General features: G+C 46.6%; 1 protein-coding gene across 3 annotated transcripts; it reads right to left on the bottom strand.

Annotated features, from left to right (window-relative positions):
* Positions 1-405: 405 nt before the first annotated feature.
* On the bottom strand, positions 406-12,042 carry mindy2 (MINDY lysine 48 deubiquitinase 2). 3 transcript variants are annotated; one of them, XM_030377719.1, is made up of 9 exons: positions 10,868-12,042; positions 10,708-10,765; positions 9,917-9,981; positions 6,895-7,053; positions 6,266-6,368; positions 5,814-5,956; positions 4,991-5,164; positions 3,884-4,033; positions 406-3,425 (listed from the first exon to the last, which is right to left on the bottom strand). In XM_030377719.1, exons 1-9 carry the CDS (start codon positions 11,786-11,788, stop codon positions 3,225-3,227), a joined length of 1,974 nt encoding a protein of 657 aa, XP_030233579.1. In that variant the 5' UTR covers positions 11,789-12,042; the 3' UTR covers positions 406-3,224. The 3 variants fall into 3 exon arrangements, with proteins under 3 accessions (XP_030233579.1, XP_030233581.1, XP_030233578.1); XM_030377721.1 differs by having other exon boundaries at positions 406-3,419; XM_030377718.1 differs by having other exon boundaries at positions 406-3,428; positions 10,868-12,041.
* Positions 12,043-12,274: the final 232 nt, after the last annotated feature.

The raw sequence follows: 12,274 nt of genomic DNA, 5'->3' as shown, positions 1-12,274 counted from the left end.
TTTCTTTATAACAAATTAAAATAAAACCATGTTGGACAACCCAACTCATTCATGGTGTATCTAATGTGAACCTGTAACCCTTGCATTTAAAACTACATGCACCACAAAATAACTTGTGGGAGTTAATATTGCGTCCAAGAAAAGTTGCGAGTAGAATCAATGTCTTTGATACAATAAAATAATGGACGTCCCTTCACCTCCCTAGGCAATGTGCCCAGGAGTGCCTTTCCTTCGGTGTGTGTAGGGGCAAATGAGTTACCTAACTTACTTTCTGGTCCACATCTTTAGTACAATCTAGCGTTGGTTAGCCATGCTGGGACCATGGCTTTATGTTGTTAAACTACAGCCGGTTCCTCCTTCTTCAATTAGGCTCCTTCAATTAGGTCCAGGCCAAAACATGGGAGCAGCCGATGATACTTTGCAGCTTTATTCATCTACATTATGAAGCAAGTCCCCATGTCATTTACTTATCATTGCAACATACCCACTTGCTCCATTTCTGATCTATATAAAATGAGGTATGTTTCTGTTCCACTTTGTTTAGCAGTGCATATCAATGTAACAGTGCAAAACCAATTACAAGGACATGTTTAAAGACCACCATGTCAAAAGACTAGTATGTTACAGCATTTACCCTATCATAATTTGTACAAGGCATATACTCACTGGAGACATTGAATACACACAATACATTTTTGATCAGTTCATCTTGGAAACATGGGCAAAACTCAAAACTTATTACAGCAAAAATGATGTGTGGTTTAAAATAAACGGAAACACAATCCCCACGAATCAAAGCACTAACCAACACACACTCTTTCACATTATAGAAACGTTTTAATGAATGCTCCATCTCCAAACCAATCAATCTCAATGTCTCGTCAATAGACCAAACGGGCTAAGAAATGTGGCAGGTAATTAAATAAAAGCTGTGTCCAATTATTTTCAGAGTTGAATAAGAGTAGCGTCATCACATTTTGCTCAAAGGTGTTTGATCCCCAAAACTGAGAAAGGATTAATAGACCTCTCGTCTCATCTCGTCTTTCGCCCCAAATAATTTTCCTGAAAAGGTAGAAATCTGGTATCTTGCATTACACACATTGAACTATTCCCTTCACACATCTACTGTGGTAGTCGAGACTCAAGTACTGGAGAAAGCCCGCCACATCGTCGTGAATAACATTGTGTTCCTTAACCACATTAAGTTAAATATTCCGTTGGTTTAAGTGAACAAGAGCACAGCAGCGTTAACCAATGTAAAAGTTGTAAAATTCTACAATAAGGATATATTCATGTGAAAGTGTCGGTTGACATACCTATGCACAGAACTATGAAGCTGTCCTTTAACATACTCTATATGTATATACACACATCAGTGTCTGTAATAAAGCTGAAACAGGCCAGCATACTGGCTAAAGTATGAGATTTGTAAAATACACTAAATTAAATGTCCCTTCAGAGAAGGCCTGAGAGTAATTCTGTTGTGTATGTATGGATTGTCTCTTTAGGTTGTATGCTTGTGTCCTATAACATGGTGCTGTAAGGCTGTTTATGTACAAAGTGTAGCCTTGGTACGCCTTTAAACCATCCTATAAGGAGTTGCTGCTGCAACTCTCTGGTGTCTCTGAAGGACCCAGCGGTCCTTGGACTCCACCTGTTATTGAGATCCACACAACCACAGAAGTACTCCCGATGGACCGACCCAGAGACAAGTAGAACCCTTAGAACCGTTGTTTGATATGACAAATAAAGGCTTAAGTCAAGGCATCCCACTGGAATGTATAGAAAAGGTTCCCCGGAGGCAGTAGGCTCGTGGCTGCCTACACACGTCTATATAACAACAAGTGCAGATTAGTTATGTACACAATGTCTGCAAACTAAAGGTTCTCTTTCAAGAACGTGTTCATTAGGTGTTAAGGTTGAAATCTCTGGATATTTAGACCAGCATATATGTTTAAATTGCTTAATTAGGGTTATGTCTGATGAAAGTAAGGACTATTCAGTCTAATCATCAGTCAACATAGTGTCAGTCTGTGGAGCGTGTCGCCTGAAATCCATTGATCTTCTTTACAGACGCTCAGAGGGAATCTAAATGGGTTCCAGACTATGAGAACCGTGGCCTGATTAGATGAAAGGGAGAAAAGTTGGACGTGGAAGAGGTGTTTGGCCTTTCAAGCGATGTGCAAATTATTTTCCAATGATTAAAGAATTTCTTTTTTTCTGTTTGGCGGCGCTCTCATTTAGCTGATCTAGAACCGTCTAGATCTCAGCCCCCCATCCCAGGGTGCTGGGTGTGATTGTCCGTGGTGAGATGGGCAGGTCGATAACATAAAGGGCATAATGATAGAGAAAATAAATACTAAAATGTATATAGCTTTCAAAAGTATTCGCCTTTTGTAACGTTACATCAGTCATGCTGAGCAAATAAAATATGAAGATCATCACAAAAATAAAATGTACGGTTAAAAACTAGACATTCAAACAGTGGTAAGGCAAATCAGCACAAGACAACGTTATGGGGTGTACAAAGCAATCCGACAAATGGCCTTAGCAGCCTAATAGTGTTCTCCGTTATACGAGTGAGGGAAGGACGCAAGAGGAGATTGGGAAACCCCACAAAGCCTCCATAAGGAGAGCGAGAAGTGATCCTCCTCTCGGACACATGGGGCGGGGGGGGTGCTGCTATGAAACAGAAGCCACCGCCCCGAGCTCGAGCCCCCGTCACAAATAGAGTGCGTTGTGCGACTTGTGACGCCGTCCGAGAGCCGCCGTGTGTGAGGGGAGGGGGGTACGGTAGACGTCGAGGTATCCCCTCCGCTGACCTCCAGGCCGGGGAAGGGGAGGGCAGCAGGCACCAGTGGTGGGACAACAAGTCCTCTGAGTCTCGCTCTCCCTCCCAGCTGGCTCTCTCTCTCTCTCTCTCTCTCTCTCTCTCTCTCTCTCTCTCTCTCTCTCTCTCTCTCTCTCTCTCTCTCTCTCTCTCTCTCTCTCTCTCTCTCTCTCTCTCTCTCTCTCTCTCTCTCTCTCTCTCTCTCTCTCTCTCTCTCTCTCTCTCTGTCTCCCTCTCTCCCTCTCTCTCTCTCTCGGGGCGAGGGGAGCTGTGTGTAGTGTTGTTCAAACGCTGTCCCCTTTTCTCAGATTTACACATGCACAGCTGGGCATGTGCACGCAAGCACACACTCACTCACGCGCGCACACACACACACACACACACACACACTATATTACAAAAGAACACATTTGTCTTTATCCTTGGACTCCTTCTTGGGTTTGCGCTCCCCGGCGGCGGGCTGCTTCCCGGGGCTGGAGGGGGGCCCCACGGCGGCCTCGACCCCGCCCCCGGGCCCCGTCCTGGGGGCGGGGTCGGCGGCCGCAGCCCCGCTCTCCCCGTGGCCTGGCTCCGCCCCCGCCGGCTCCTCCTGGCCCTGCTGCCCCGAGAGGAGGAGAGGAGGAGAGGGAGAGGAGGAGAGGGGGAGAGGAGGGGAGAGGGGGAGAGGAGAGGGGGAGAGGAGGAGAGGAGGAGAGGGGGAGAGGAGGAGGAGAGGAGGAGAGGGGGAGAGGGGGAGAGGAGGAGGAGGAGACGGAGGAGAGGAGGAGAGGGGGAGAGGGGGAGAGGGGGAGAGGAGGAGGAGGAGAGGGGGAGAGGGGGAGAGGAGGAGCAGGCGTCACGTCACGCTGCAGGGTTAACGTCTGTCTGGTTGGTTGCGTGTGTGTGTGTGCGCCTGTATTTGCCTGCTTGCACCTGTGTGTGTTTCTGTTTAACTGTGTGTGTGTCTGTGCACTTGTCTGTCTGTCTGTCGCAATGTCTGCTGTGTGTGTGTGTGTGTGTGTGTGTGTGTGTGTGTGTGTGTGTGTGTGTGTGTGTGTGTGTGTGTGTTGGTACCTGCTCCTGCTCCTGGTAGTACTGGGAGGCGCGGCGGTCCTCCTCCTCCTGGAGCTTCTTGGCGAGCTCCAGGTCGCTGACGCCCTCGGGGAGCTCCGCCCACTCCACCTCCGCACTCTGCTGCTGCAGCGACAGGGCCATCAGGTAGTCCTACACACACACACACAGACACACACACCAGAGAGAGAGACACACACACACTTTTAGACTCAAAATCTCAAAACAAAGTAGTATTTTACATAAAGGCCTATATACGAGTAGCTTAGAAACATTCGATTATTCTGGCTGCAAACTTGTACACATATTGATTTAAGAGAGAAAGAAAAGCAAATAGGCTCAGTCAGTGGAGTGCAGTTCATGTACTAGAACCCCTCTTAGGCACTTATTGTGCGTCGTACGTCCTGGCACTTAAAAATACTACTTAGCATTGCATAGCGTCTTAACCTATCCGTCTCTATTGTATACAGGGAATGGGTTAAAGGAGAAATCTGGTGTAAAATGGATCTGGGATATGTTTAGCATGATAACGAGTTGGAATGTTCTTTTGGGAGCAAAAAAGCGCGTATCGACGCATCCTTAACTAAAAACATTGTTGGCCGTTTTTAGTCGATTCTACCAAAACGCTATAAACTTGGAACGATGGGGGCATGTGTACACAGAGCTTGCGTGTTGTTGATGGATGGCACAATCTCTGTGTTCGTCAATCTACTTATCGAGTCTTAAAAACCATATGGCGTCGATGGTTGGACTACTGATGATATTGTGTGTATAAAATGTCCTTTTTAATAAACGATCTGTACACTTACAAAGTTATCAATGACTTATGTTAAGACCCTTATTATACTACCAAAGAAGTGCGGACTACTTCTAGACTTTTAAGTGGTTTAAAATAGCTATTTAGTTTTTACCATAACACATGCCCCTATCGTTACAAGTTGATAGCGTTTTGATAGAATCGACTAAAAACCGCCAACTGAAGAATGCGCCTATATGCGCTTTTTAGCTCCAAAACGAACATCCCAACTCGTTATCATACCAAACACATCCCAAATCCGTTTTACACCGGATGTCTCCTTTAACCTAGTGATGGTCAGTGCTCGGGCCCACCTGATCGATCTGGTCCTGCTGCCCGCGGTACACAGTCTCCGGATCCGACGGCGGGCGCAACCGGAACTCTGAGTCGCAGAAGTTGCCGTCGCCGTCCACGTTGTGGAGGCTCTCCCACACCACCTTCTCCTCCGTCAGGAAGCCCTGGTCCGTCACCAGGTGGTACAGCTGGCCCTGGCAACACACATCTCACAGTTAGAGCTCACGCACACGCACACGCACACGCACACACACACACACACACACCCTTATGTTTTGGCAATATATCTTTGATAGAGGAATGAGTTTCCCAAAGCGTTATTGTTTTTAAGGTTGATAATGAGTATGGTTAAAAGATCAAATCTGTATACACAAATCTGTAAACACATATCCACTCGTTTGCTAGTTGAATCTAATGTCTGTCCACACCTCAGTCTAACAGATTGGCTGGATTTCTGTGCGTGTGCATTTTAAGGAAGAGGAGAAGGGCGTAGGTGACAGCCATTAAAACCAGACTACAAAGGGACTCCAGTCCTTATGTTGGCCATCGCATCATTATTCAAATGCATTTTACAGGCGCCACTTCCTCCTGCTGTAGATAACAGGACAGAACGGCCCAGTTATGCAAATGAAGGAAAATCAAGCAAATGCAATTCAGACCGCGGTCGGAGTTGAGACCTGCTACAGATGTGCTCATAGGCCTGGTGCTCATTCCTCACCCCTCCGTGTCCTTGTATTGCTACCACTGTACGTAGTATGGGACTTACTGTGCATGAGGGGTGATGGCGGTGCGTGCACACGGTGGTACTATAACACTGCATCCTCCTACTGCGTACTGCCGTACCTTGTGTTTGATCATGGTGCTGAAGTGGTTGTTCCTGAAGAACACGCACAGCTCCCACTCCTGCACGGCCGCCGTCAGCTCACACAGCCCGTGGTACGTGAGCTGGGTCGCCGTGCTGCTCAGGAACTGCTCCGCCACCATGCCTGGAGCGTCCCGGGGGAGCGTCAATGGGGAACGTTAATGGGGAACGTTAATGGGGAACGTTAAAGGGGAACGCACGGTACGGTAAACAGAGTGCGGTTACGTTGCGCTCTTCTAACCAGTGACCACTTTACAGAGCGCTTTACAATACTACCTGACATTCATCCATTCATGGACGAACACTTATTCACAGATCCAGCGCTCAGTTAGCAGTGTCCACCTCTTTCAGTGTGAGCGTGTTGTGACATGTCCAACGACGCCGTCAGTCAATGACTACTGACGTCCAAACCTGAGGACCTGAGGGAGCTCACCTTCCCCGGCCAGCTCGCTGTTCTCCGACTGCTTGCAGGAGATGATCTTCTCCACCAGCTGGTTGTAGCTGCAGGCCCCCACCGCCTTCACCATGTCCTGCATCTGGAAGGAGCAGAGGAGCGCGTTTTGGAATCATCCACGGTGGAGATGAGGACGGGATGGGAAGCATCTAGCACTGTCCCACAAGTTTTGTTAATAGGACTGTGTGGCTAATTGTCATTTTATTGATGTTTGCTGGGTATACCCGTGGGCTAATTAGTTTACCAATTGACACTTGCAGGTAAAAATACTAATAAACGTGTTTAAAGATTAACTTTAGAATATGTGGTCATGCTTACATCCCAGAACCTGTGATTGGTCAGTTGGTTGATGCTGTGGTAAAATTGAAACAATTTCTTGATATGTTTTACCGAAATAGGGCATCGCAAAAATCTTTGATTTTGAAATAGATTATTTAATAATATCTTTGTTGCTTACAATAACTTAGCTTTCTCTAGTGACGCAAAAATTGTAATCTGCATCTCCAGCTGTATTAGTATTTGAACAATAACGTGGTATTCCTTCCACTAACTCCCATAACTCATAAGTACCAACTGGGTTTCAGGGTTGAGAGGAGAGACCTTCTCACCTGGGGGTCGACCAGCCACCCGTGGTACAGAGGGATGTCCAGGAGGTCGAACACGATGCACTCTGGGGTATATTCGAAGACTCGCACGCCGGTGAACCTCACGTTGACGTCCAGCCCGGTTTGGAGCTTGTGGAGGACGGCCATCGCGTCACTCATGTTCTGGGGACAGAAAACCTCCGGTCACTTGACAGAACTTTCTAGCCGTGGGGCTCTGGGTCACCACATAGAGACGAGGAAGGGGGTTTACACGACAGAAACAGAATGACTCGCTACTCTCTCTACCACATTTGTCAGCCTGAATAATTGTGTGTGTGTGCGCGTATGTGTGTGTGTTTTGTGTGGGTGTGTGAGGGGATATCCTGAATTATTTACGTATTGTATATTTCCTGAGGGCTTGTCTCTGCTGAATTCTTTAATCTTTAATTTACTTCAGCATTCAAGGACATTATCCATTTCAACTTCGACCTGCACAATGGGCGTGCACACACACACACACACACACACACGATTAACTATTTAAAGATTTAAGGTCTCAACATACAGCTTAGGCCTGTATCTCAGGTACATCACTTAGTAGGTACACACTGATTTCCACCACTCACTCAGACCGGTATGTCTGAGGGAGGCATACCGGTTAAGTAAGACTTTGTTTTTCCTTTCTGGTGACGTTAACTTTGTCAAGTATCTGAGAACATTCCACACTTCTGAGAGCAATAACAGAAAAATACAACCAAGTTCAGCCGCTGCTCTTCTTATCAATATTTAATAACCAAAGAACATCCAAGCAAACGCTATTTTAATCCTCCTCATAGCCGCGTGTGACAGATAGTGTTTTAGAAGATGAATTTAGAACTAGGTCTGTTTTTTATGGATTCAAACAGCTTGCTATGAAATCCATTAGTGGGAAACGGGCCAGTCTTTGCTGGTTTGTATTTGTATTTTGGTTATACAAATAAAAAATTAGAAAATGGCGCAAGGATTCGACTTTAGTCGGACATGCATATTCAATATAAGGCGGTAAATCATCCCATTTACAGTTTTGTTTCACTTCGTAATTCAGTCTGAAGTCTCTTCATTCTGTTTTAAGAGACTGGGCGCGGTTCTAAACCAATCACTGCCTTGATAACCAACGCAGTCACGTGGCTGTCCTTTGTGGTTTTCTTCATATAAACAAAAACATACGTATCCGAACGTACGAGGACTTCATCAGCAGAATCAGAGATGCATTCAAAAGCAGAATCAGAGACATCCCAGATGTGACTTGATGGACTTCACAGGCAGAGTCTGACCTTTCCGTGACTGTACGGTTGTTTTCTGTTGATATGATCACATGGATTCTATCTGCATGTGTCCCTGTGCTGAACTGAGCTTCACTCAACCATCATACACCAGACCCTTAAACGCAGAATATCTTTAAGAGTGTGCATGGGTTCACGGGCTGGAACCAGGCAGATCGAAACTCCATATTCTGGACCAATCTCTGATATCTGCTCTGCTCTACCACCACAACCACCACAACCATTTCATCTTCCCAACCAACCCTTTCTTCTCCTAAATTTCAAAGAGCCTCCACCCTAACCTCCAGCCTACAACCTTCACCCGTCAACCACCAAAGCTACACAAACCACCCCCCCTCTTCCGACACAAACAGCTGTCTGCTCTGTGTTCCTGTTCAGCCATTCACAACAACATTATCCCCCCCAACAAGCAGGGAACTCCTCACAGTTCATTGAAACAACAGTACTGTCATTCAAAAAGCTATTTACAGATGGAAACAAGTGCATTCTTTCCTGCTTACAGAGTACATCAAAATATAACATGCGCGTGTCAACGGTCACCAAAGAGTGAAGAGGAGGGCTCTGGGGCATGGCATCCCCAGTCAGGCTGGAACCCACCCACCGGGGGGAAGCTACGGACACTAGTAGGGCCTGATAAAAAGTGACCGATGCGGTTGCGTGTGAGGATTCGTGTGGACGCCTGAAACGCAAACGATGACGTCATCGCCCACCACCAGCTGTGCGACGATAGAGTTGCGTTGCATTTTTAATTTTACTTTTTATTTGTATTATTTTTCGAGCTTTAAATACAGCCCCTTGGTACATTGAATTACTAACTGTACATTTAAAAAGTATCTCTGCTCAATTTAAAAGGTTTGATCTCCTCCTCGACTGAAGGCGTGTCCGAACGGGGCCCGGCTGGCTCCTTGCACTGTATGTGAGCCACAGCCTCAATGTGCAGCCCTGAGATGGAGAGCCATGGGTGGCTACACACCAGCAACCACGGGACTCACCACGATCCGACGCCCTGACACTCAATCACACCAGAGACGGCTTACGTAACCTATAGAATCCAAGGCCGCTTTACTGGGCGCTCATCACAACGTTAACACAGTTAATCCAACCATCTTATTTAGGGCAACCTCAATGCATCTGTGGAGTGAGTTCACTAGTACTTTTATAAAGAGCGGTATAAAGAGCAGTTTTGTGTATGCATATTTTGTGTATTATATGTTGTGGACTACCACTCTAAAAAAAACACTTGTGTACAATGATAAATATGTGTTTTGGTTTAATACAAATTGATTTGTAGGTCCATGTTTTATTGAAAAACATCAATAATCTATAGCTGAACAAAACTAGTGATCTGGTTTAAAAAAAAATCCTAATGAAGACTGCTAATAAGTTCAAGCGTGCAGAGGAATTTGCAGGTTCAGCATGCTCATCTCTTTGCTTGTCTGACAAAACTGAGATGAGCTGGTTTGCATTTGAGTTAGACAGAGAGAACTGAATGAGAATTGTTGATCCTGTTCAAAATGTCAACCCCTCAAATGCTATCGTTCATTTTGATTGTACGTTTTATAGAAGCGTTGCCAATATATTTGTATTTACATTGGTATGTAGCGGCAATATTAAGATGATCAGCATACAAGCCATAACAATAAACCATCCTTTTAAAGGCAGACAAGGAGGAGTTACTTTGTGTATCATGTCCATCATTTATGAGCGAGGAAAGCAAAGTTCACCTGCTCATAGTTTAGCCGCTGGGCCTCAGAGATCTCTTTAGGCTTGGAGTCGAGGATGTAATCTCCTGCAGAAGGGAGAGGTTGCATAAATAAAAGACAAAAATGGTGACAGAACTTTCATTATAAAACACAGACAGTAAACCTTACGCTCAGTAAGGACAAAAGAGTTTTGTCCTGTCAAATGGAGCTAATGTATAGAAAGCAGATGGGCTGGATTATAGATTATTGTCTGCATTAGCCACCCCTGGTGTGAGCAATTCAAATTCAGTTACCTTCCATGCAATGTTATCATAAATCAAATAGCTACAAGGAAAATGTAGTCTTAAAAGAGTCAACATTATCCTTTTAGACTCCTGAATGCCTGAAGTATGGCTTGAGCCAAACAAAAAACCATAAGGACCCATCTCAGTAAGCAGACCCTGAATAAACCTTCTAGCTATGAGGAGGCTAGGGGGTCAGAGAAGATAAAATGGTTCCTATTCCAGTGACAGCAGCAAGGGTTCATTCCAAAGTGGATGTCGATTCCACAACTTACACAGGCCTCCGAGAGTATATCAAAAGGGGACAGTACCTGAGACCTAATAACATTGGAATGATGCGTGGCTCAGGCTTATAACCTATCACACATATCAACATATTCTGAAGTGATAAAAAACACTGATTTCCAAAACCAAAGCAGAATAAGAAACAGCATACACGGTGTGTATGGATTTATACAATCCGGGGTGAATAGGAATCGGCGATGAGAGATGTTTTAGGCTTGTGTGAGGCTGAAGATCATGAAATCCTACCAAGATACTCCATGAGTTGTTCAGCAGTGATGATCTCCATCATAGGGGGCATCTTGACCTGCAGAACCAACACACCATTGCTCACACTCCAACAAACCACCTGCACATGTTTGACACGTTACACTGTTGTGCTTTATCTCCAATCTCCCAGGCTCCTCACCTTCCAAGCCAGCAAAAGGACGTTCATGATGGCCAGCAGTGGACACGGCCCGTTCTCGTTCTGGGTGATGATGGGGGTGTTTTCCTCTTTCCATTTGATCCACTTGATGTGGTAGATGGACTGGCCGGCGGCGCCTCGGTCCTTGGCGCAGGAAACCTTAGTCTCATCAGCACCATCCTCGCTCTGCAGAGACAAGGCCAGACCCCGTTCCTCCAGGCACTCGCTGTTGAGTTCAGAGCTGGGGCAGGAATTCAGGTTGGAGAAGGACTCGAGTGAATCTATACTACGAGATTCTCCCACAAAGCTCGGATCGGGGTCACTCGTACTTGGCAATCCGTCGGATGTGGTCTGGTCAGCGGGGTTCTCGGACCTGACGCTGGTCGACGATATGGTAGTGTCCGGACATAGATGTTTGGGTCTGACAGGCTTCCTTTGCTCGACTCCATCACCGCCTAAAGTGTCCTCCTGCACCAGACCCGTGCTGCTCACATCAGTAGGAGTCGAGAGTAGATCCCCCTTTCTGCTATCCACCAACTTTGAGGTGCCACCCTCGCTATTTCCTGAAGCCACCACCGAGTTCTTCCCCATCCCGTTACTGGTCGCATCCCTCGGCCCCGGGTCGGGGTCCGGGTCCGTCCATGGCCCGTTCCCTACCACGTCGTCTCCATGCAATGGTAGGCTTTGAGTGGTGTTTGTGGGTTGTGGGTTCGCAACCGCCGGGATCCCATGGACGGCGGGGCTGGAGCCATCACTGCAACTACCGAGAACCAAACTACTACTGAGCGGAGGTTCACTCTTCGTGCATTGGTCGCTGGTTCCCTTCAGCCCAGAACCCGCGGCAGCATCCTTCACGTCCCCCGCCGTCCTGGGAGACGGGGAGGTCGTGTCTCTGGCTTCATGCACGTTTGCATTTTTCTCCATTTCGTTTTCCACAAACTGTCGACAGATTTTTTTTTTAGCTCAATTGCAGCTCTAGCTTCAGTCCCGCAGACGCCATGACGACTCTGACGTCACGTCACGGGCGTGTGGAGCTCGGGTCCGAGCGGCAGGGGGCGCCAGAGAGCGGCGGGAAAAGGCGTCGCCATGGAGATCCACACCATAACCATCCAAACCGTCACCATAGAAATCAAAACCATCACCATCCACACCAACACCGTAACCATGGAGATCCACACCATCCACACCATCACCATGGAGATCCACACCGTCCACACCGTAACCATGGAGATCCACACCATCACCATGGTGTTGGAACTATGCTATGGTTCAGTCACATGGTACAGCCACAACTATATGAATCCAAATGGACAAAAACCTGTTCGTTTCTGTTGGCCTTTATTAACTACCAGACGTGACTTTTTATCATTAAGGAGATTTAAGGGACTATCGTTGTTGGCCACTTGAGGG

This window comes from Gadus morhua, chromosome 14 (assembly GCF_902167405.1).
Source record: "Gadus morhua chromosome 14, gadMor3.0, whole genome shotgun sequence".
NCBI classification, from domain to species: domain Eukaryota; kingdom Metazoa; phylum Chordata; class Actinopteri; order Gadiformes; family Gadidae; genus Gadus; species Gadus morhua.
This window is presented reverse-complemented; position numbering and strand designations above follow the sequence as displayed.

Coding starts and splice junctions, on each gene's coding strand:
- mindy2 (XM_030377718.1), bottom strand. CDS start 11,788: ATGGAGAAAAATGCAAACGTGCATGAAGCCAGAGACACGACCTCCCCG. Junction 5,165..5,813: donor GCACCATGATCAAACACAAG/GTACGGCAGTAC, acceptor GTGTGTTGCCAG/GGCCAGCTGTACCACCTGGT. Junction 3,429..3,883: donor ACTACCAGGAGCAGGAGCAG/GTACCAACACAC, acceptor CTCTCGGGGCAG/CAGGGCCAGGAGGAGCCGGC.